Raw genomic sequence first — 26,788 nt, 5'->3', positions numbered from 1 at the left:
ACTGCAAGTTTGCAATTGTTACTCATGACTATAAGGTCAAGTTAAGCCTAACAAAAACCAGCGCTGTGAACGCTTATTTTGAAAATGGCGCAAAACGGCAGTATAAAGAAGGTCTTTAGTTTTGTGAGAAAGAAAAGCGTTTGTAGTCTCAATTTTTAATACTTAAAAACCTATTCCAATGCTGCCTTACCTGGGCTCTTAAAAATTTGCAAAAACTAAGAATGAGGCAGTGATTTTGATAATGTTCATTTAGGTGGAAAAATGTCCACAAATTGACGATTTTTTAAGACGTTCAGTAACTTTTGAACTATTTAAGCTATTTGTCTGCTCTATAGCCCAGATACTTCTTCACGGCAAGATTATACATATCACTTAAAATCATCGCATTGTTTTAAGTGTTAGAAACTTAAATTATGGCTTTTTTTTATTTTATTTTCCTTAGCGATAGAGCTTCGAAAAACCCTCATGTTAAGAAATGGAAACTGTAAAAAAAAAAGTAAAAATAAAGTTACCAGTTGTATACCTGGGGGCCATGGAAGTTAAGGCTCTACGTTTTAGTTACCAATGGCATGAGTGTGGCAATGTGGTCAGCAGGGCGCACAGGCCACCTTTACTTCCAAAACAATCTCATGCTAATTGAACTAAAACTGGACGGCTTCAAGCCACCCTTGATCCAACCGAATAAGAGCGGTTATAATAAAAACAATTAACAATGATGTGGCTCTTATGTAAATTATGCAGAGTTGATGTGTGGTATGTGATAACGTGTGGTTATGTGTAGTTAAAGCGTGGTATGTGATGCATTTATTTATTTATTTTCAAAATAAATTATAATATAAACTTTAAATAGATAAATAATTCACATTGCATAGTTAGAGAAAACCGTGAAAATAAAAACTTGTGATGAACTGTTATGCAGCGTCCGTGTTTTCTGTGTGTTACGCGAACTTCCACCCCCCCCCTAAAAAAAATAGTTCATTAATTTCCATTGAAAGGTTGTATAAAATACATAAACTCCGAAAATAGTATTAAGTAACCAACACGCAGAACCGTTGTTGTTACACACCTTTATTTATTTATTTAAAATAGTTCTTTTCATAAACTTAAGGTATCCGAATACCTTCGGAGACAAATTTCTGAAATTTTAAATTTAGAATTTTTTTTTTTTTTTTGTTTGAGTTTTGCGTGTATTACACATTAAAACATATTATGATAACAAAAAAATATGAAAAAAAATTTCTTTAAAAATATATGGGGAAAAACTAGTAAAAAAAAGTGCAAAAATCGACCTACTTTATAAATAACATAACTTTCTCAAAATTTATTATTTTTTCATAATATTTGCTTTAAAATACTCATAAAATCTCCATTAGGGAAATAATCTATGCATTAGACATAATATTGATATTTGGAAATGCTAATATCGTAACTTATTCGGCAAAAAGAGCTAAAAAATTCTATTAATTAATTTTATTTTAGCCGCAAAACATAAAATAGTAGTTGAATTAACTATTCCATAGTCTATTTCTTAGACATATATTTCGAAAACATTCATGCAAAATTTCAAGTGATTTGAACTAATGTATTTTGAGATATTGCATTTAGAATGAAGGAAAATATCGGAAAAATTAGTTTTGAGAAAATGGACAAAAAAGTATCAATATTCAATGTATCAATATATAGTTCATTATGCAACAGGAAATATTATTAAAATAATATTATCTGATCTTTCTAATTTCCAAAAAATATATTTGCATTTTTGTAGATGATTAAAAAATTTTTTTATAAAACTATTTATATCAACTCGAAATAAGAGATTAAATTGTATTTTCGTATTTGTATATACACTAGTTACGTAATAATAAATCAATTAATTATACAACAATAAAGCAATAACTCTTAAATTAATACATGCTGTAAAGTTACAGAAACCAGAAAACGTAAAAATACTAACCAATACCAAACTGCGAAGCGACATCCTTGTTTTTAAGTAAGATGTATGAGCTTCTTTACTCATTGTTAAAAGATTAAAGAAAATTTAAAAAAAGTTCAGAAAATATTGTATAACTACAAAGTGACACCTTTATAGAACGCAGTCACTTCGGGTGTGGTATAAATGAGCCCTTCTAATTTTTTTTTTTTAAATTGTTAAATTTAATACTTACTTGACAGCTAGAGAAAATAGAAACTGTAAAACTAATGATATTTGACAGCCACGTGGCACCCAAGTAAAATCTAGAGACTGACTAGAGCATAGACTCTTGCCAAACTTCTTTTAAAATGTTTTTTAATTTCTTTTAATTACTCCATTTGAGTCGCGGTGGATCAGGGGGTCGAGCATTCGATGAGTGATCCAGGTTCGAACTTAGATAGATGAATAAGTGCCAGGTGATAAAAACAGATGGTTGACTCGCACTGAGCACACTGCTGACGCAAAATATTCTCAGTGGCAGACGGATGATGGGCTAGAATCCCCTTGCCCTCTGGCTAACCATGGACGTTTTCGTGGTTTTCCTTGCCATGTAATACCGATGCAGATTAGTTCCTTCAAAAACTCCTTCACGAAGGCTAGTTTATCCCAATGCTTGATGCAGGAAGTTTCATTGTCCTCTGAGTTTAAAATTGAAGGGCCATGAAGTTGGACTTTGATAGTCGTTGACTCAGAATTGGGTCTGCTATTTAATGCCGGTTATAAAATAAAATAAAATATTAATCCTAGTGAAGGTAAAAGCCATAAAACAATAATAAATAACTTTTATTATTATTATTATTTGTTTATTTATACACTAGGCACTCGCATAAAACCTAGAGCCACATCGCGAAATTTGCCTCTTAAAACAAGTAATTAAATATTTTTAACTATTCCATTTCCTTTATTTTTTTGAAATAGCTCTATTTATTTATTACTCCACATAAAAAAATTAGCAAAAATAAAAACAGTAAAAAAGAGACTCAATTTCGTTAATTGTATGTGGATTTTTAGTAAATTTGTTTATTTAATTCATGCGTCTAGTTCAGATACAAAATCAAGCTGAGTACACTTTCAAGGGGGGGGGGGCTGGAAAATCAATTTTCCTCTCAGCTGTAATTCAAATGTAAATCAAATCCGTTAATATTCAATAGAATAATATGCCAATCTTAAAAAAGAAATCTGTTGAATACACTTAGTTATACCCTCATTTCTGAATCAAAAATAGTGAATTTTCAATTTTTGCAACTGGGCAATGCACTTTTCCTTAGTATTTTATTCATTTCTATATTCAGAATATTTACTGGACAATCAGCACACACTCTTGACCACCCTAGTTGAAGTGGCTGTAAACCTATATTGGATCAATTCAAAATTTTACCATGGTGTTCTAAGTATGTGGTCCAGGTTTGCACACCTAAGTAGAAGGTCATTATTTATGATCACGTGATGAAGATCTGTTTATTATAGCAAACCTCACACGAAGATAAACTAGGCCACAGTTATGGTACAGGTACATCTCTCAAGTAGGTAGGCTTTAACATATGAATAAAAACCAATCAATCAATTACAATCAGCCAATAGCTATTGATCAATAACACTACATAAAAATCTAAATTCCTTATCTAGATTCCTTATCTTGCTATCTATATTCATATTTAATCATTATTTTGAAACTTTTGATCACTTTCTTGAATTCTCATTATTTTTTTGAATACAGAGTTTTGAAGGAGTGAAATTGAATTTTGTTTATTCTGATTATTTTTCTTGAATTATTGGCTTCGAATAATCTTTAACATTATTAAATTGAAATTATATTTGAAGTAAGTAAGTGCATAATGCATAGGTGCATTATTTTATTTATTTCACTTGATAAGCGTTTTTTATTCAAAAGATCACAAAAGTACAAAACGAAAAGAAAAAAACATGGATTACTTTCAATAACTTTTGATCTAATGATCGAATCTTCATGTTCAAGGATTTGATCTTAATATTTTGAGGGGTGACTTGGAATATGCTAATTATTTAGGGCATACGATATTTTAAGTTACGAAATCAAACACAAAAACTTACTTTCTCTAAATAAACAAACTTTTTGTCTACGGATTTGGATTTCTGACTCCAAAAATATGGGGGTTAGTCCCAAATTAGGAAATATGATCACAATACTCTGGTAAGGAGAAAGGACGGTTTAAAGTTTGAACCCCTTAATGTTAATATAGTTTTTGCGTATTTCGCTATATCTCGAGGACTTTTTTAACGAATTGAAATATTTTTGCACACAATTATAAAATTCGTTTATCCAAAGATAATTCCATGAAAAAAATACATTTTAGTAAATATTTATTATTTTACTTAATAATGGTAAAAAAAAAATTTTTTATTGCAAAGTGCGCATTTTTTATATAATTTTTAAGAATGCAATTTCACATGGTAAAATGCCAAATTGAAATTATTTGAATAGTTCCTAAGAAGTCAAATTTTTGAAAACACGCCTTTCTTTAAATTCGACTTCTCAGAAAGAATTAAGTACCGTTATACTATATAAAGTACCGTTACAGAAACTATTAAAAAGAGCTATTAAGTGTCGTTATACTACATGAAGTGCCGTTTATTATATCATGTATGCAACGGCATTTATTTCTTAGCACATCGATATACATTTATTTCTTAAAATCGAAACATGCATTACTATTGTTATGTATGTAACATTTTGCTTAAAACACCAGTTTTGTTTGTTGGATAAAAAAACTTCATCACAGTGACCCTTCCAGTATAACGACCAATACGTTAAGTCCTGTTTGCAATATCATAGGTACAATGTTTATTTTAAGTGCATTATAATGTTTGCAGGGACTCGTTTATTGCAATGTAACAAACAAAAATATGCATTTAATTCTGCAAAATTTTAAATAATTATTTCTTTTGGTGTTAACCATAGATTGAATATGAAGTATTTTGAATTCTTTTTGAATGAGGGGGAAAAAATTACAATATCCTAATTCAGGGGCCCTCAAATAAATTTACGTGATTCCGAACTAATTTGAAATTTTTTAATAGATCCAGAAAAAACTTATATTCCTTACTAGTTTTGTACAGAAAAGTGTACTTCTATCTTTAGACTGTTATCTACATTTTATTTTATTTCATAACTATCGATGAACAGTCTGCCCAATTTTTGGGCTTACGACTACTAATGTTCAACTCCGTAACCTTGTAATTTTGAACCCAATCCAGAAGACAACGGAAATCCCGGATCATTAATTGGGAGAAATTTTCCTTTGTAGAGGACTTTTTTGGAGGGAATTAACTCACATTTGCGTTACATGGAGAAGAAAACCACAAAAATTTCCCATGGTTAGCCTGAAGGCAGGAGGACTCTAACCCATGATCCATCTACCACCGAGGATATTTTCAGCCAGCACTGTGGTCGGTACAAACCGGATGCAGAATTCGTATTGACCATCCATCGCTATGATTCGAATTAGGTTTACCTAGTTGGAAGGCGAGAGCTCAATCCTCTGAGCCATCACGGCTATTGTTATCTACATTATAACCATTGGTGAACAGCCGACCCACTTTTCGGGTATACGACTTCTAATGTTCAACTCCGTAACCTTGTAATTTTGAACCTAATCCTGAAGATCAAGTATATCTGGATCAAGTATTGGGAGAAATTTGCCTTCGTGGAGGACTTTTTGAGAGAACTAACTCGCATTTGCGATACATGGAGAGGAAAACTACGAGAAACTCCCACTGTTAGCCTGACGGCAAAGGGACTCTAAACCATGATCCGTCTACCACTGGGTATATTTCACGTCATATTGTTATCTATAGAATATATTTTGTACTAATTCATTTGAGTAATTTATACTTTCGAAAAAGGTTTGGTGGTTCTATTTCTGACCTAGACTGTGGTCCGCCTGCTGCTCTAAAGCAGCAGCTGCCTTTTAAAGGTGTTCCGAGTAACTCTTTGGTTCCGTGGAAGGCTTACAAGAGTTCCAGGAGTTATAACATCTTTCTGAAAAATCAATTATGATTATTAAAATCTGTTATGAAATGTTTATTTTCAAACAAAACAATCTATTTTTTATTTAAAATTTAGGTCTTTGATATGAAATTATTTAAGCAAAACATCAATAAAAGAAAAGGAGTTTTTTTTTATTTTTAAAAAATGTTTTTTCATATAACAATTCATTGAATAAATTATATAAACGATTAGAATTTATGAAAAATTCGCATTAATACTGTCAATCAAACTTTTGAATTAAGGACAATAATAACATTCAGCAATTTAAAAAAAATTTGTTTCTTTGATATGCATTTTCAACATAACAGTCATTTAACGTTCATAATTCTGTTTCACTTCAACAACCACAATTTAGCCAAATTCAGAGCTTGACTACATACCGCTTCAGAATGAATTCCGAATGATGGTTTGTCTAGCATGAAATCTAATTTTAAGACTATTGTTTATTAAACAATAAACAAATTAACATTTATATTTTCAAAATTATTAGTATTGTTACGTTGATTAGATTTAAATTTACTAGTGAACCAAATAAACTTTATTTTTTAATTAGCTGTTCCACCAAAAGAAGTTTGATTGTGTAGGGTTTCACAGCCAGAAAAATTTGGAAACCGCTCTTCTAGATCAGCGGTTCCCAAATGAACTCTAAAGGTTCCGTGGAAGAGTTAAGGGGTTCCGTGAATTAGTACTTTTTATAACCAGTGATTGGTTTTGAAACCTCCAACTGTATTAAGGTCTAACCTATAATACTTAATTTATTTAATCTTTCGGTGTCCTTCTTGAATTATTTCAAATAAAATGCTAATGAAATAAAAATGCATTTTTTAAAAGAAAATATAATATTTCTATTTTCTAATAACAATATAATAGACAAGTTAGGAAAAGAACAAGCATTTATAAAATATTTCATTACATTATTTCCTATCGTGCTTTTCAAATCAAAACAACAAAACTCTTTAATGGAGAATTATGTTTTCCTAATAACCATTTTTAACGTTCACAACAGTTCTTTTAAGTTTTCATTTCGAAGTAAACCATAATTCGGTTTATTTTATTCATATATTATGTTATTTTCAGGTTATGTATATGCATCTAAAGCAAATTCATAACTAGACTGGGCATAAAACTGTCGAATATAAAACCTAATTTAAGATTATTAATGATAAAACAATGCTCGCTTCATTCCTCTGATTAAATATTTTAAAAATAGTCTTTTATAGTTTATAACGTTTCCTGTTATCTTAATAAATATTATTTCCGAAGTCGGTGTTCCGCAGAAAGAAGCTTGGTTTTTTACGGTTCCTAGGTTATTAGCCGGGAAAAAATTGGGAACCACCGTCCTGGATTATCCAAGGTGGTCGTAATCTTTGATCAAAAAGTTAAGGACACTATGGGGCACGGGCGCGTGACGTCACGATCTTTCTTTACAATCAATTGGGTGGCGAGCACTCTAATGTAAGTCTATGGGATTTTGATGTCATTAAGCTAATTTTATATTTTCTTTAAATTTTTGAAGTATTAACGGTCTATTTTCGTGTACAATAGAGTTATAATAAACTGTATACTAAGTTTTGGCTAAATTGTGTCATTCTTTGTATGAAAAAAGTTTAAATTTTTGTGGGTGGTGAGTAAAAGTTCTGTTTCTCTTTACAGTTGTTGTTTATTATGATGTATACTATAAATAATAGTTAAATTTTTGTTTAAATCCTAACAAATTAGATTAACTGTGATGCCTTCTTCATAAATAGGTCAGAATAATTATGAAATTTTTTTTACAAAGTGATGAAATAGCTTTGTTTTATGATTTTTAACTTCTGGGTGGCAGAGCTGAAACTTAAATATTTTGCTGACATTCTTAGAAATTCACGTTATTATTTTAATCTTATATCTAGTAAAAATAGAATTAATTTATTTTTATATATGCCCCAAACTTCTTAAAATATTCTAGCGATGTTTTGATAATATTTGTGTAAAAAAAAATTAGTGTTCTCTGGGTGAGTGTGTCTTCTCCTTAAAAAAAAATGTTTGTTTTGCATCAAATTAGAAATAATTGTTGATGTTTTACTTTAGATATTAATTAAGTATAATGCTTGTATAATAGATTGGTCAAAATAATGATAAAAATTTGCTTCAGTGTGTGCAAATTACATTGTTTTTGTAATTAAATTTCTGGGTGGCAGAGCTTTGAATGAATGAATTTTCCTGATATTTTTATTAATGCACATTATTATTTAATTATTTCGTTTATTAACGGTAGAATTAATTAATTTTTTTAAATGTCCTAAATTTATTAAAATAATTTAGTTAGATTTTGATGATATTGGATTAAATAAGTCTTTTGTTCTGCGGGTGAGAGTGTGCTCTCTCCTTAGAGATGTTTGTTTTGATTCATATAAGAAGCACTTGTTGATTTTACGTAACAATTATTTATTAAGTATACATTAATATAATATATTAATTAAGTATAATGCCTGTATAATAAATAGGGCAGAATAGGGATAAAAAATTTGCTGCAGTGTGCTTAAATTGCTTTGTTTTTGTAAATAAACTTCTGGGTGGCAAAGCTTTGAATGAAAGGATTTCTCTTTTTCGTAATTATATATAGGTACACATTATTATTTAATTCTTTTATCTGTTAAGAACATAATTAACTTATTTTTATATAGGTTCTAAACTTCTTAAAGTATTTTGGTTGTCTTAATAATATTTGTGTAAAAGTTATTCTTTGTTAGTAAGTGTGTTATTTTTTGTCTCCTTAAAAGACAATGTTTATTATGCTTCATTTAAATAACGATTGAAATTTTGATAATAATGAAGTAGATATTTTGTATTGTGTTCTTTATAAATGGAGCAAAGTATATTATCAAAATTTTGTTGCATTGTGTTAAAGTAACTTTGTTTGTGTTAATAAATTGTTGCATGGCTGAGCTTCTAATGTGTTAATTATCTTAATATTCTTGTATGTACATACTATTATGCAATTCTTCAATACATTCATTAACAGATTAATTAAATTAAAATTTATATATATATATTCCAAGATTTAATTAGCTGTTTTAATCAGACTTAAAATAACTTTGTTTTTAATATTTTGGGTGGGTGAACATTCATTGCATATATTTGTTATTACCTGTATATAAATTTATCTTATATTAATTAAATTAAGTTTCATTTTAGGTTCTTTAGGTTAGACTTCCATAATGGTTCATCATTGTTCTGCTTTTGGCTGTTCAAATCGCTTCGTATGGGTTGTGGAATTGGTTTTTATCGATTTCCATCAGATAAAAAACGACTGATATCATGGATCAAAGCTGTTAGCCGTGAAAACTTGATGCCAGGAAAAGATGCTCGCATTTGTGGAGCACATTTTCAAACAGGTACTAAAAAAAATTTACTTCTTAGTTTTAGTATTAATACTTGTTTTTTAGTTGCACACGTTTCATAAAAAAATTACTGCTTATATCATAATAAAAATTCTATGCATCCTTTGTTCTCACATGAAATTGAAAAAAAAAAAAACAAAGTTTTTCATGCTAGATTTTGAGAAAATCAACTTGACAACTTTTTTCCTTCACCAGGCAACACTGTCAGTGCTGAAATAAAATTTCGTTAAATTAATAGAAAAATTTCTTTTCAGTTTGTGGCTTTTCAAACAAATAAAAATCACAATTTTAAATTTTTTTTCACGTATGCTGATTTTTCTATTGCATGTCGGTAAGTGAAAAAGTTGTATTTAAGTCTACATTATTTTAAAGATCATGTTTTAAACCGATCTGTGTCCAGGTTTGCTTACCACACATTATTTCTTAATTTACCTCTTGTTTTCTTTTAGCATATTCTTTAAAATATTTTTGCAAATGAAAATAACAATGCTTTTTCTCTTATTAGGTATGCCATCACGTGATGCAGATCATCCCGATTATGTGCCAAATGTGTTTTCGTTCAAGAAAGGAAGAAAAACTGCATCCGTAAAGTGCCATAAAAGAAGGAAAGCACTACAAATAAAACGTAGTGAGGTACTTAAAGAGGATGATGAAATTGAATTAGTGGAGCCAATAATTTGTAAGCATGATTCTGGTATGTCATTTTTGTAAAAAAAAAAAATTTAACACGACTTATGTTAAATTGATTTGTGTTTTTACTGTCATGTGAACTCAACTTATTGATTCGCATCTTTTTTTTTCCCCATCTTTTAAGTAGCATGTTATTTTATCTATATAATAGATCAAAAGTCTGTCCAGACATTTGGTGAAAGGTCAATTTTTGTAAAATTGTGAAAAAATTACCCATAATTTGTGAATATAAAATAAACGTTAAGTTACATTCTTTCATCCAGGGTCCTGCTGTTGTTAATCTTTGCAAATAGGGTCCTGTTATTGTAGAAAACTTTTTTAAAGGAGTTTTTAAATTGTAAAGACATACAAGATTATGCTCAACACTGTAAAATTATAATTTTAAAAAATAAACAGCAATTGCTGCTACTAAATTAGAGATGCAACATACAAATATTTAGTATTTATCCTACACTGCTGCAGCAGAATATTCATTTCAGACGTATAAAGAAAGAAGCGCCTGCCAAAGACAAAACTTAATTCCTTTGCATCTGTCTTTCTCTCCCCCCCCCTCCCTCTTCCTGCGAAGGGCTTATTTGATTAACAAAACAATAATGAAGAGAATTTGTGAAGGGTTCGATTAAAAGATAAATTATTTTGTTAAGGGTCCGTTATTATGAAACAATATTTTGTGAAGAGTTAGTTTTTATGGAACGATATTTTGTGAAGGGTCCGTTAACAGACCCAAATTTCTTCTAAACAGAACCCTGTAGATATGTTAATTTAAGGAAAGCTTTTAATTAAATTTGTTTTTTTTTATTGCAGTGCCAGAAATGACTGATCAAGAAAAAATGTTTGAATCATTAAACATTGAAATAATGAACTTGAGGGCTGAAAAAATGAAGCTGGAGGAAGATTTGAAAAAAATTTCAAATTTAAACATCCTAGAAGATGAAAGCAAATTGAATTTCTATACTGGCCTGCTTCTTGGAGTGATGGCTTCTGGTGTGCCAGACTCCATATAAACCATATCAAGAATTGAACAGCTGTTAATTGTTTTGATAAAATTAAAACTTAATTTATTTGCCACAGATACTGCTTATAGATTTGGGACATCCAGAAGGACCGTTGGAAGAATCTTTGACTTATGGTTAGAGCCACTTGCTGAGAAATTGAAATCTTTGATAAAGTTTCCCAGTAAGAAGGCTCTGAAACAAAATGTCCTCAAACCTTTAAAAACATCCAATTATAGAAACTGTAGTAAGATCAATGATCGTACTGAAGTGGCAATTGAGAAACCAAGCAATTTAAAATCGCAATCACAAACCTACAGTTTATATAAACATGGGCATACCATCAAATTTCTGGTAGCCACAACACCTTCTGGATGTATATCTTTTCTATCTAAGTGCTGGGGAGGCCGGACATCAGATAAAGAAATAACAATCAAATCCGGATTTTTAGATCACGTTCAGCCAGGAGATGTTGTTCTGGCTGATCGAGGTTTTATTGTAAATGATTATTTTATAAACAAAGGAGCAAATTTAATTGTGCCTGCCTTTAAAAAAGGTGTAAACCAAATTAGCAAGTTTGATATAATGCGATCTAAAAACATATCTAATGTCAGAATTCATGTAGAAAGAGTAATCAAACAAATTAAACGCTTTAATATTTTGAAGGGAGTAATTCCCATTTCTTTTTTAAAATACATAGATTTTGCCCTAATTATTTGTGGAGCATTATGTAATCTAAATAATTCAATTGTAGATACCATAGAGTAAGGCAATATTTTCCTTAATATTTTAATTTGTAAAATTGGTGCATGGTACTTTAAAAGATAGGTTCATTAAAATTTTTTATTTATATTATACAAGTTATTGAAACAATTTTTTTTATATTAATAGATCAATTTTCAAGTACTGCTGCACATTCTTATATTATTTAAAACTATATCTGGATATTACTTTAAAACTATAACAAAAAAAATTTTTTCTCCTATTTCTTTTAGGATAAAATTTTTTTCTCGGAAAGTTTATCTAAAATTAAAGCTGCATTTTTGTTCCTTAATTTTTTTACATCACCTAAAGTAATCTTATTTACTTTTTTTAAATTTTCATATCAAATATTTAGTATATAGTTGTAAGAAAGAATTGGAGATACATTTAATGACTTTTTTTTATTTAATCATCTTAACTGAAAAGTAAATGTTATGTACTTATATAACAAATAGATTTGCTCTTGGAATTTAAAAGCTACATTACATTGTGTCTCCAATTTTTATATGGGTGATGGTTGCATGGATATTTGCATGACAAAAAAGGACTAACAGAATTTTTTTTAATAGTTGAACTTGTGCTTATTATTTTTGATTTATTACGTTAATACTTTTGATTTTATGAAATGTTGACAAAAATAACTGTAATGCTAGAAAATTTAATTTTTTTTTAGTTTAAGTTTCTTATCCAATAATTCTTTAATAAATTTTTTTCAATATTAATTAAATCTTAAAAAAAACTGCATGTATGTGTATCAATTTACTAACATATTCAAAGTAATATTTTCTGTTATTTCAAATTTCTTTGATCAAGTTGCATGGTTACTTGTTTTGGTGCTTTTTATATCGTAAGACGAAATTGGAGCTTCATCGAAATTAATTTTGTGAAATTATAAATTTTCTTATTGATGCAATACTTTAATTTTAAACTTAATTTAGGTTCTTTAAATGTAGTATTGCATGTTTCAGTAATATTTAGATTATTTCAATAATGTTAGATTCATCTCCAATTTCCTATTACATTTTAATTTCATATTGGTGGTGGTGTTTTACTAACATTTGCATGCTAAAACATTTGTTTACTGGCTTTGGCCTGGATATTTGGAAAACAAAAATATTTGATTTACTTTATATTTAAATCAGAATACTTTTTATTTTATTTAACCCTTTGTATACAGACTTCCAGACTTCTTCCAGACTTCTTTATTTTGTTTCACCCTGTAAACTGCAAAATCAACAGAAGTCCATATAATCATGTCACAGTAGTCTTCTTCTGTTACTGCTAATTGCCCCTGAATTTGGAAATAATAGCTGTGGTTGGTCCTGATTTTGCCATCAGTATCTAGAATAAAAGAAGAATCATTAATATTAAATGCCGAAACATTTTTATGCTTGAAAGGGCACTTAATTTCCACTATCCCTTTTCCACAACAAGAACATAAAACATGGGCATCAGGTGAAGCTCCTAAATGTGGAAACTTGCTGTTGAGGCAGAGGCCACTCCTGCGATGCTGGAAATTCGTGTGGATACTTTTTGCCTTCTGCACGTACATTCTCAGTGCAACCTCTTCATTTTTGCGCCCCCATTCAATCGCCTGAGTGCGTAATTCAGAACTAAAAATCAAATTGAATATTTGATCAATTTATTAAAAACAAAAGTAAATGAATTTCAAAACAAGGAAAATAATTACCGAGGAAAGATGAACTTTTGAGCATAGGAACTAGTTAAAGTTCTTCGTTTGAACACCTCTCCAAATTTCGAGGCTGTAATGCGGCATTGGCGATGTTTGTGCCAGTGTTCACAGCTGCTTTGCTCTTTGGTCAGCAACTCAATCTCTTTACAACGACTCTTGCAGAAGTAGCCCTTCAAATAACTATCTTCATCTGGAACATTGTGGCTCATAATGTGTCTTATACATTCCACAAGAGTCATTGGGGCTTCTTCATTCTCTTCATCTGAATCAGTGTCCTCCGAGTCTGAAAATGAAGTAAAATAAACAGCATTTGGAGCTATCTTCTTCAGATTCTGGATATCACTAATAGTTAGAGGAGCCACTTGAATAGGTGAAGTTATCCCAGAGTTTGAGGAACTTCCCACATCAGACCATTTTGTTTTCTTCAAATTGATGCGTGAAATAGGAGCAAAGTTTACCTAAAAAAAATTTATAACAATAACTCTCTTTTTTAAAAGAACTACTGCATTTAATTTATGAAAAGTTTGACAAGACAAAAACAAGAAGAAACAACCTTTTTAGGATAAATATTGCATTTGACGCAAACATTACAAGCTAAAGAAATACATGAATAATAAAAGGATGAAAAATATCTTAGGACCTATCAAGATTTTGTGAAACCTGTATTTAACTTTAAAAAATTTGTAGAGATTTCATGCAATAAGAGTAAAAGTTTTATAAATAAAACTCTGTTATTCATTTCAAATATGTAATTCAATTTTAATATCAGCTAATCACTTCATACCTTTTTTGAAACCTTGCAATTTCACTGACAAGCAGTTTCTGTAGGAGCTTGTACATTCAATCCAAGGCGAACTGTTAGCTCAATTTTGAATAGTAAGGCAGCAACATGACTGCAAGTTTCTCCTAAACTGAAAGACATTTATGTTTAATTTTTTTAAGTGAAACATTTTTAAATATAGAACATTAAGATATTTCTAGCCAGAAAATGAAATAATTATGTTGAGTTAGTTCATTCTATAGAAATTTGCTCAACAAAGCAAAAAAGAAATTTTTTTTTCATAGTATTAATTTAAAAATGTTAGTTTTGTCTTTTAATTTTTTCCTGAAAAAGAGTTGGAAGTTTCAAAAGTGTTCTTGTATTACTTACTACAAAACAAGATTAATTAATAAAGAAGAAAAAAAGAATAGTACAGTAATCATGGAGTAATAAGGGCAAAATCATAAGAAGTCAAAGACTTAAATTACCCAGCAACACATGTGCAATGGCCACATTGAATTCTGCCATCAGTATGAGCCAAGACCCATGGCTTGTAGTTAGCATCACGAACTCGGAATGAGGGCTGAACTTCTCCAAAGACAATAATATAATCTTTCAAGCCCTTAGGCGTAAAAAACATGATATTACATACTTTACCTAGAAAAATAATCAGACCGTTATTTTTTTTTTTAAAGAACATTGATTTATAAATTGCCATTCAGTTGTTACAAAAACTGAAAGATTAATTGTTGCAGAAATGGGATAATGATGCCTTATATTTCAAATGCAGATCAATTTATGCCAAATAGATCCTTAAACAGTTTTTATATTCAAATTGTGTTGAGCTATGACATTTCTATTGCACAGCATAATTATTTAGTAATTTTCAAGCACACATTTAAATTTTTAAAAAATACAAAAATAAATCAATACCCTATTGTAAGGTTTCAAATTACTAAAATGAAACAGCCATAGGATTGTCTGTGTATAATTTTATACTTGGCCAGATAGTAGTTTGCATTAATTTTATTGCATACAACAATATTTAAAATACTTCATATACCACAGAAGAATTTTAAAATAATTAGAAAATGTTAATGGATGATGCACACCTGCCAATGGATAAAAAATTGAAAAAGAAAAAAAAAGACTAATTAATAACATGACTTATCTTTATTTACTCATACTTATTACATAGCAAAGAAGATTACTAAGACAAACCTATCCTTTGAAAAAGATAAGTAACATTCAAAATAAAATCAAAATATAATTTATAAATATTTCATAATGAAAGCCTGTTATTCTAAGTTTACAAGACCACATCATATTTTGATTTAAAATAAAGCTTAAGTAAAAGCCTGTTTGGAACTTACCTGAAGTTACATATTCATATGCTGACAAAGATTTATAATTCTTCAAACAGTCAAAATTATAGCCTCCTGGGTTTGATGTGAGATAGTTGAAGATATCTGGATATGTAATTTGAGGGCAGTACTTAAAATTCTTAAAGCATTCAGTTTCGTTGACAGAGTAAGGGTCCTGAATAGAAATATTTACATTATTATTTTGTATTGTTAATTTGTCAAAATATCTTACCTTCGCCTCAACACTTAAATCTAACACATATTTGGAACACGATACAACTTTACTACAATAATCATGGTCTGAAAAATCCATCTTTACCTGAAATTACAGTTTACATCCAATTAAAAATTTAACACAAAATAGAAAGTCAGTTACAATGTAATTTTTTAGAATTAGTAGAATCATATTTATATTAAATGAGGTGCAAACACACTTAAACGTTAACATGTGTAAACACATTCATAATTTGAATAAAATTAGTGATTTAAAATGGATATTTATTTTGATAAACACACAAGCTATGTTTTAAATGTTATGTCCACGTGTGCACATGATCCAAGGTGAATCACCAAATTAGAGAATTAAAATGGTATTAATAAATCATAATTCAAAGTTTATAAGACGGGTTTTAAAAACAATATAAGAACTATTCAAAATAAAAAATACTATTAAGAAGAAATCCAACATGAATTCGAAAACGAGACTGGCTATGATATACTAAATAATGTGTATAGGATTTTTCAGTCCCAAAATGAAAATTAACTCATAAAAAACAATAAAACTTTAATCAAATTATTTATTTTAATATAAATATTATATACATTAAATAGAAAACAAGTTGTGAGATAACATTACAAAGTACGTAAGATACGTAAACAGAGTGGTCAAAAATAAATCATTAAATTACACCTCTTAAAATAATTTTTTTTATCAAAACTACTTTGATTTTACAAGTTTATCAAACTATCTTTCAGAAAATATAAGCAACATTCAAAATAAAATCAAAATATTAGTTATAAATACTTTATTTTCAAACTTCGTAATGTTAATCCTATGGAAACCTTGCCACCCAGGCCTCAGTAATTGATTGTTTGTTTACAATCAATGCCCGTGCCCCATAGTGCGGCTTTCAGGTGAATTCCTCCAGACACCCGCCTCGCGTCGTGGCGGTTACTATGGTTACGAGGAAAGGTCACTTCGAATAGGGATGTGGAGTGAATAGTTTTGCCTTAATCTTAGCGTAGGTCGTCGTGAGTAAACCAATCGACACCTTTTTTTCTCCATTTTACCCCCATTAGAAATGTGCTCTAGCTTATTACCATAGCAGCAGACAATCCCAGACTTTTAGTCTGGAGGAATTCTCAAAGCCGCACCTGCACTATACTTCACATTGATAATCAAAAGTATACATTGTGTCCTCATGCGGAAGTCAGCATGAACTTTGGTATGCATTCATTAAGTTCAAAGGATTCATTCATTATCTTTGTAAATTTCATTTCAAACAGCACAGTAAATTTATCAGACATACTTTTCTTGCTTGAAAATACATGTGATCTTAGTTGTTATCTTCACATAAGTTTTTGATCAAAATTAGCTCCCCTACCAGCAGGGACCGATTAAGACAAATTCAGGCCCAAGGCCCACCAAATTTTCTGGGTCCCTTACAAGATATTTTGAAATTAAATTACTGAGGAGTAGTCCTAATAATAAAAAAGAATCTATTGAGCTGCATGATTCAAGAAAAGAAATTTTGAAAGCAGACAATTGAAGATTATTCTTCTACGATAAAGTTTGCGTATCTATAAATTAAAGTAAAATATAAAACAACAAAACAATGTTGTATGAAAATAAAAATAGTTTGGTGACCACAAACAATTGAAATCAGTGATTTTTGCTAAAAGTCACTGATTAGCTGGATTATTTTTTATTAATACTTAAACCAACTTTCAAGCCCAACAACTAGCCCAACTTTCATTAGACTTTTTACTAATTTTTGAGGCCCCTCAAAAATTGTGGGTTCTTGGCCCATGCCTATTAGGCCTAGGCTATAATCAGGCCCTGCCTACCAGTGTATTGCTTTTGATACATTTTTCGCATATAAAGTATTATTTCAAAGACTACTATTGCGGTTTATATTAGCTTAAATAAAAACAAAAGTATGTTGCGTTATTATCAATTTTCTGTTTGTTTTCTAACTCGTATTAAAATAAAGTATTACCACGATAAATTATTTGATTAATTTAAATCTGTTAGTAAATTTTGACAGAATAAAGAGCTCCCGTTATAACGTAAGTTTTCGCCCGGACAGCAGGGATCGCTATATCGAACGAAGACTATACCTTCTCTCTGCACTTGATTCTAATACTTTCTACTCAAAAAAACTGCTAAATTCTGATTAAAAAACTTTAAAATACTATAGGGCTAAGCCCCCTGTTAGCTACCGCTCACCAGCCTCCATGGTTGCTTCGCAATAAGTGTTGATTTTTTTAACATAAAACAGTTTTTTCTGCGAGGCTGAAATTATTCACTTAAAATATAATATGTTTTACGTATTGTATTTTCACTTAAAATATAATGCATATTATGTACTAAAAAAAATTCCGTTTGCTTACACTCCTGCCCCCACTTACCACGTCCAACATTCATTTCTTTAAAATTCATTTCTTTCAACATTCATTTCTTTATTTTTAAGCAATTTTGATTGTTAAATAATATGACAGATATCATATTATGTTATTAAGATCTATTATTGAGTAAAATAATTCTGCATAGTAAATGTAATTTTTTTTTTCGAAAAATAACTTTAAAATTAAAGGTATATTGTTTTAACAAATTTGGTGATTTTACAACAGTAATTTAATATTTTTGCTTTGCAAACATTCAGAAGCTGATCGTTAAGTTCTAATTAACTAAACAAAACCCTTTAACTGTAATTTATAATAGTATATTAATGTAATTTACACCAAAAAAATAATAATTGTAAAACGGTTAATGATATACAATGATTCAAATAAGTTTATCTTACAATGTGGAGCAAAATGGTAATATCGAAGAATTACGTTATAATAATTAAATCTCAGAAATCAGTAATCAACATAACTATTTCATTTCTTTATTACTTAGAGTTATGATTTAATTTAATATATTATACTAAATACACAAAACAAATTAATAAAAATGAAATATCTATATATATATTTCTCTTACACGGCGACAAAAAAAGGCCTCATTGCAACTCCCCGAATGGCAACGCTAGAAAATCGACCAATGATTGCCGCTAAAAATGTCACATGCCAAATTTAGCTGAGATGGCTCAACTTATAGCGCTTTTAAAAACGGAAACTGAAATAACCAGAGAGAGAGCATAAGCTAGGCAGAAGTGAGTAGTCTTTGTCGATAGATCTCTATTTTAGTATTTTGTTGAAAGCTTTTTTTCACGAATTTATATATTACGAATTTATTTGACGATTTTTGATTTATATCACGAATTTATTTGTTTATGCAGGTTTTTCCATTGCAATTCACTTATATTTAATATTTATTTTTAGTTAGTTATTTTTAATAGACTTATTTATAGCCAAAATTTTAAACTTTTTAAGGAGATATTAGTTTTAGAAATTTTATCTTAAGATTTTATACTATAGCACATTTCTAATAGGTTTAGCGAATTACATGTCATTTATTTGAATTCAAATTTATTTTAATGACTTAGTATTTACTAAAAAGATGTATTTTTTTTTTTAAAAAAGTTGTTATATGGATTTGACTGATTGTTTTGAATTCTTAGAATTTTGTGCATTTGCAATATACCTAAGTTATCAGCGAGCGAAGCGAGCTTGGTTTGCGAAGCAAACCATATAAGATTGCGTAGCAATTTTCAAGGGTTGGGGAGCGTTAGCGAGCAGGGGTCTCAGCCCACTAGTCATTAATACTGCTAATAATATAAGAACTTTTAGAAAACATAATAAAAAGTACATTCCCGTTAGTTAGGGGCAGATAATTTCAAGCATTTTCTTTACATTTACATTTATTTATTTATCTCGTTTTGTGTTCAAAAAATAAGTAAAATTTACTTGCTTTCCCTTTGTCCGACTGTAAAGCAAGTAACCGTGGGAGGTAGAAACGGGAAAATTCAAGTAACGGGCAAACCATGTGAGGTTTTTCTGGATTTACTTGCCATGTAACGCAAATGCGGGTTAATTTCATAAAAAAAGTCATCCACAAAAGTTAGCTTGTCCCAATGGTTGTTTATGAGATCCCTTGTCTTCTGGGTTAAGTTCAAAATTACGGAGCTGAAAATTGATAGTCGTTAACTCAGAATTAGGTCAGCTGTTCAACGCCAGCTATAAAATGAAATATAAAAAAGTAATAAAATTCATTCACTAAAGGAAAAGTGCTCAATTAAAAATTTAATGCAGGAAAATTATAAATATTAATCAACTTATTATTTCATTTCTCTAACTTAATAACAAAAATGGTACATTATTTAAATTTTTGGCTATGTCTCGAGCTTTATTTGATGTACTTTTTGTCTGAAAAGGTGCCTTTCGAAGCTCGGTAAGAAAAATGGAGAAAAAAAAAGAAAAAGAAAAAAAAATAAGCCTTTTAATTAATTTAATTTTAAAGCAAATCTGTATTTTTTAAACTAAATATATTGTAGAAAAGAACTCACTGAGTTTCAAATCGAAGAAATATTTCCGATATTCTAAAAACTTTTTTTCACTTTTTAAAGAATCGCCAGCTCCACAAAGTTTTGTAACCTAATAGAAATTCATTAAAATCAGTGACTTATCTTCATTTTTGTATAATTTTTTAAACTCGAACAATGTAGTGGTAAAGAATCTTTTCAAATATTAAGAAAATGGATTTTAAAAAAAATTTAATTTCCTAGAAATTGTGGTCTTATTTCCTTATTTTGTTTTGTGCGACTTAGAAATATCTTTGATAGGAACTGTCAAATATTTAAAAATTCCTATCAGCATAGGGGGCGCTTTCCAGAAAGAAGCTAAACATAATCTAAAAGTTATAAATAACTTTAATAAACTCATACCAGTTATAGGAATATTGTATTACTCTCTAAAAAGTGTTATTTAATATATCAAAAGAGAAAAAAAAATAAGCTTTTGAAAAATCGCTGGACTTTTTTTTTTTTTGTGATGAAAAGTGAAAATATTATTTTATCATGTGCCTTTTGTAACATTTACCATATTTGTCTTGACAAATTTGCATGAAATTTAACAGAAACAATTCGTAAGAGTTTAAAATATTTATTGCTTTATTAATGCCATTTCTTTGAATCAACACCTTAACTCTCGTCCCTCAAAATTTAAGTATCTTAAATATTTTTGATGTAACTTTCAGTGACGTCTTCACCTTAGCTAGACGTGGAGTGAATTTCGGGTATGTCCACTTGAAATACGTAGTTTTTAAAGTTTATATTCTACTTTATTATATTCTTTCTTTTCTGTGATTTTGCTTTATTATGTCAATTGATTTTGCTTGTGTCAAAAAAAAGTCCAAATTTTAACTGTCGATAAAATTACTTGCAACGTTTAGGAAACAGGTGGAAATTTTTTCACTCTCATCCTACCCCAAGCTAACTAAATTTTGTGTATAATAACTAGTGTCAAAGGGTGGTCAAAGTTTTGACGGATCATAAATTCTATTTAGAAATAAGTTCTGATTATAGCTGTCCGGAAACGACTGAAGTTTATAATGACATCAGGCGTAAAGCTCTTATCGAGATTCGATTACTTAGGTAGTCACGATAAAGTACCTATACCGGAATTTTACGATAAAGTACCTATACCGGAATTCATGATAAAGTACCTATGGTAGTATAAAGAAACAAATAAATTCTGATTGTAGCAGACGGCAAATGATGAAAACCTGAATTTTCTTGCAAAAAAATTTTTTATTAATTAATTAAAATTAAATTTAGGTTATTAAGTTACCGAAAAGTAGTCGGAATATTGATAGACGTTGATGAGCTTTGGTAATAATTTAGAGACCAATTCAGCTTTTTTATTAAACTTGAACTGTCATGCAGCATTGTGTTCAGTTAATATTTGAGAACATTAGCTAGTTGTCTTTGTCGTAGGCCAATAAGGCAAGGGATGCGATGGCTCTTGTTTTCCAGAGGCGCCATCTATGGCCTAGAATTCGACTTCAGACAAACCCATGCGTCATCCCCGTTTATAGGGCTAACCCATTCATTCATCCATTTTTTTTTATCCACAGATCGTGATTTTGACTTGCACCAGAGAACGATCAATCTCCAATTCAGTTCCCCCAAAGGTTTAATTTGCTATGGGAACATGGAGGACTTTGTGACACGTCGGATTTAACGTGCATCAACCACCATTTACTACACTTATTTAGGCCGGCTTCATTCAAACCCCCATTCTCACGAACGGTAGTACAGCCAAAGAATATATAATATATATTCTTTGGTACAGCGCCCAAATATATAATATATATCTTCTCTACATAATATATATAATATATATAACTTATATATTCATTGGTACAGCGCCCTGCCAACCAGCAACCAGGCTATCCTGACTCCGTGCATTAGATGTTGGAAAGTTATTCAAAATTTCAAGTAACGGTTTCCTTTTTTTATAATATCTCAAAAAATTCTGCTTATAGCTGTTAAGAAACAATTGAAACTTGCACTGTTGTCAGGCATAGAGTTTCAATAGAGAACTGAATTTCGATTCAGAGATTTCATCTTCGCACACAGGATGGCGAGTTAATAAAGAAATATCTAGTACTCAAAATTAAAATGTGCCCCCCCCCCCCTGAATAACTTTTGATCTAATAATTGAATCTTCACGTTCTAGGACTCTGTCTTAATGATTCGAAGAAGTAACCTCAAATATGCTTATTTATCAGAGCAGACGATATTTTAGTGCACGAAATCGCACCCAAAAACTTAATTTCTCTGAATAAACATATCTCTTTTTCGACGGTTTTGAATTTCTGACTCCCAAAATATGGGAGACAATTTATGTACAGTTACAAAATCGAAATTTAATTCCCAGTAAAAATTTATTATTTTATTTGTCTTTTTCATTTTATTTAATAATGGTCGAAAATTTTTTTTGAATTGTGAGATAAATAAATATTGATTTTTCACTGTGTATTTTGAAATGACAAAATACATAATTTGAATGGAACTGGCAGCATCTCTTGATAAATAAGAGTTCAAAAATTCGAATCTTTTTAATTTGTTCTATTTCATCCAAATTTTCTATTTGATGCTGCTGTTGTTGCTAGACGTGCTTGCTCGAAGGATAGAGTGCTAGCCCCCCAATGACTGACCTGGGATCGAAACCTGTCGATACAAATTCCGCACTCGGTTCACACAGATCACAGTACTGACATAAAATATCCTCAGTGGTAGACGGATCGTGGGTTAGAGTCTCCTTACAGTCAGACTGACCGTTGAAAGTTTTCGAGGTTTTTCCCTGCATGTAACGCTAATGCGAGTTAGTTTCATCATAAAGACTTCAATGAAGGCGAATTTCTCCTAAAACTTGATCTCGATGCTTCCTTGTCTTTTGAATTGAGTTCAAAATTACAGGGCTACGGAGTTGAACATTGGTAGCCATAAATTCAAAATTGGGTTGCCTGTTCAACGACGGTTATAAGGTAAAAATTTGTACCTTATCATTCAAAATTACATACATTAAGATGACGTTAAAATTTGTATACCTTATAATTTAATTTTTTAACTCTTATTAAATGAAATAATAAGGAAATTATTAAAAATTGTTTTTTATGTGGAAACCTATGTATGAAAAAAAAAATTTTTGCGCTTCAAAAGTTTCCGAGTTGTGCCGAAATGCACAAAAAATGAAATTATTATTAAGAATCTAAAACTTTTGTCTGCTCTTCTGCCTATATTTGACGAGGCAAATTCACTACAAACAAAAACTATGTTTAATCAACATTTCGTGTCTGCTTTTGTAACTTAATTAACAGTTTTCACTAATTAATTTGCTTATGTAAAGTATTAATTTGTGTATTTTTTTGATAGTTAGAACAAAGCTTATTTAGGGTGAAATTTCTGTTTCTTCTTATTACTTCAAAATAGAATGATTTCAAAACAAACTGTTTTTTTTTCTGTTTTTTTTTTTAAGCCGCTTTTGTTTTTGTTTTTTTGATTTCTTTCTATCGATTATTTCTATCGTACCTTTCCCGAATTATTTACTTCCTCAAAAAAAATTTTTAACAATTAACTTTTTGTTCGCATGATCATGGTAGATCTTTTTTTATTTGTGTTGTGTATTTAAAAGTTTTTTTTTTTTTTTAAATATTTTAGAAAATTTTTTATTAAAATAATGTGTATTTTATTATTTATGTTTGATATTTAGCCCAGTTACTTTTTCAATTTCGTCAGAAAACAATATTAAAAATTAACCGATAAAAGCATAAGGAAAATTCTTCGAAAGTTGCATTTGTAGTTGCTTCTCCTAGAAAGAGATAATTTAAGTTTTTCCGCCAACGACTGAAGTGCCATCTATTGGACCAACGTAAAAATACAGTCTGAAAAAAATCAATAACAGCATGTCACTTCTTCGATCTTGCTACTTGTTACTATTGAAACAGAAAATTAATACAGTAAAATAAGAATTGAAACTTCAAGAAAAATGTAATCAATATGAAAAGTAATCAATGTGATAATAAGAAAAGAAAATTACATCAGTTTTAACGAAACCATCGTTTAAAACATTTACATCATGCTTGAAAACATATATATTTTTTTTTTTTTTATGAACAGCATTTTTTTTAAAATTATGTTTAATTAAAATAATCTTACCTTTAAAAAAAGGAAATTAATATTTTAAAAAAAGATAAATAATATTTATGAAAAATTATTTTCTTTTTTCAAGATCATTAAAAAGAATTCTTAATATTGCTTTTAATTCTGTCAAATACAATTTCCACTGTATCTATATACAACTGTTTCATTTTTCTTTTTTAAAATTCTTGTTGAACTTTACATTTATTTATATTATTTTAATTAGATTTAACCCAAAACAATGTGCAATATACCATGAAGTTTGCGAAGCAGATGAAAAAAAAAATTCTTTTCCAAATTAAATAGATAGACAAGCAAAGAGAAGTTAAATAATGTTTAAAAATTTAAGAAAACTCAAAAGCCATTAAAAATTAAAAAAATTCTAAGAAATCTAAAATAATTAAAAAAATGTATTACTTTTCAAGGAACATAAAACTGCTTTATTGAACTTAAATTATAAAGCAACTATAATTTAACTTAAATATAACTTATTTGCATTTAATCTAACTTTACTTGGATTATTTTATTTTAAACTAACTAGTATTAAAATAATATTAAAAAATAATTTCTCATCATACTAGTAAGGTAAGAAATAAAGGATGATTTCTAAAATATACTAAATTGATATTTTAAAGCTTTTTACGAATACTAAGTGCATCGATCAATATTATCGTGACGTTTTTTCAATATTTCATTCATTTTGTCAAACTCAACAAACAGTTGAGAGTATTTCCTCGCCATCTTAAATTTGAAGTTAAATGTTGGATTTCCGTTTGATTGATTTTTTTTTTCGCTTTTTAATAGCTGCACATTCGTTTGCTCTTGGATTTATTTGAGATAATTTTTCCAAACCTTCCTGCCATCTAGATATGCCAACACGCTGAAATCATTCCCCGGTGTTTCAATTCGGGTCTTCCTCTTGTTCTTTTTCCGTTTAGGTAAGTGCGACAGATGCTGTTTTCTTAGTGGTGATTCGTAAAACGTGCTCAAGGCAGGTCAATCTGCACATTTTCGTATTCAGTATTTTTCTTCCTTTCTGGCTTTTTTTAAAAAGACTTTCACTCAATATTTCATAGTGGGGAAAAAACCTTGTTATATTAGGCACTTATTTTATACATATCAGTTTCCCTACTTTTGTTCGTTTCCAGGTCTTAGCGCCAAATAAAATGACTGCACATACTATGGATTTATGAATTTGTATATTGTTCTAATTTCGATTCTCTGAGGTTTCCAAAAGTTGTTTGACCCTTGAAATTTAAATTATTTAAGAGTCGAAAAGTGTGTAAAAATGGGGCAAAATTAATATTTAAATAAGGAAATGTCGATTTTTTGAGCTTGTATGATAATTTATTTGTGATACAATTTTCATAATCGTTATCGTATTTTGTTATCAATTTTAAAGAACTGTTTTTGAATAAAATATGATACAGAAAACTCTTTTGAGGTCTTAAATGCATTCAAAATATTGTGAAAAAACACTGCACATTTGTGACTACCACGACATCATAATGGTTTTGAAGTTTGGCATAAATTGTCTACGATAAGAACCCTCCCCCGTCTCAAAGTCTGGGGCCATCTGTTGCTATGGAAACAAGAATAGCGCATTTCAGGGAGGGTAGCTTCCCTTTTCTTCGCTAACCCGAGTCAAAACCTGTACTAAACAATGACCCCACACCCCATTTGAAATAGTTATACTTCGTTACCATAGTCACCACCACGGGCTCAGATGAATGGCTAGGGGAGTTCTTACTTTAGACAAACTATAGGTTGTCCATTAGAATTATAATAATTTTTTTTTCAGTGCCTGCCATTAGAAAAAAAATACATATATATAATAAATTTAAAATCATTTATAGTGAAAAAAAAATTAAAATGCTTAATTTCTAAAACAATAAAAGTACATCGCTATGGGATGATAGACTGTGTAATTCCCGATTTATATTTAGTTATCTTTATCTTGTAGACCGTACGAGATGCAAATTAAAAAAATAATTTTAATGTTTTTTTTTTTTGTTTTTTTTTAGAAATAATTTTTCAAATGTTAAAGTTTTACTATTGAATTACTAGTATGAGCAAAAATTACCTTTAATTAATCAACTTAACTAAATTATTATTATTATTATTTTTAAATGCCGAATTCGCATCTCTCAACACTACCTCATACGTATTTTTACAGCTCTTGTACAATGGCAATCAAATTAAACAAAGATTTTTGTTTATTTATTTGTGCTAAGATAGAGATCGAAAAAGTAATTGTTTAAAGCGTGGGAAGTACTTTTCTAAGGCCCCGTGCCCTCGTGATAACAACTAGATGAGTGGTTTGAATTTTTGTCTG

The 26,788-nt window shown here is 29.4% G+C and overlaps 2 protein-coding genes across 3 annotated transcripts in view; one reads left to right on the top strand and one right to left on the bottom strand.

Moving 5' to 3' along the window:
- Positions 1-13,006, top strand: part of LOC107449029 (peroxynitrite isomerase THAP4) — a 28,408-nt gene extending 15,402 nt beyond the window's left edge. The window contains exons 1-3 of one of the 2 annotated variants that reach the window (XR_011637929.1): positions 7,504-7,623; positions 9,177-9,376; positions 9,888-13,006. Coding sequence is in view for 1 of the 2 variants with exons in the window: in XM_071186477.1 (XP_071042578.1) it covers positions 9,177-9,376; positions 9,888-10,093 (406 nt within the window). In the remaining variant the exon portion in view is untranslated. Of the gene's footprint in view, positions 1-7,503; positions 7,624-9,176; positions 9,377-9,887 lie in introns of those variants that run through there. The other variant, XM_071186477.1, reaches the window with a different exon arrangement.
- On the bottom strand, positions 12,998-17,182 carry LOC107449030 (uncharacterized). Its single transcript, XM_071186476.1, has 6 exons — positions 16,668-17,182; positions 15,653-15,962; positions 14,768-14,936; positions 14,304-14,430; positions 13,517-13,977; positions 12,998-13,439 (listed from the first exon to the last, which is right to left on the bottom strand). The coding sequence occupies exons 2-4, from the start codon at positions 15,954-15,956 to the stop codon at positions 14,325-14,327; spliced, it is 579 nt and encodes a 192-aa protein (XP_071042577.1). The 5' UTR covers positions 15,957-15,962; positions 16,668-17,182; the 3' UTR covers positions 12,998-13,439; positions 13,517-13,977; positions 14,304-14,324.
- Between the last annotated feature and the right edge of the window lie 9,606 nt (positions 17,183-26,788).

Source organism: Parasteatoda tepidariorum, chromosome 10 (assembly GCF_043381705.1).
Source record: "Parasteatoda tepidariorum isolate YZ-2023 chromosome 10, CAS_Ptep_4.0, whole genome shotgun sequence".
Lineage (NCBI taxonomy): Eukaryota > Metazoa > Arthropoda > Arachnida > Araneae > Theridiidae > Parasteatoda > Parasteatoda tepidariorum.
This window is presented reverse-complemented; position numbering and strand designations above follow the sequence as displayed.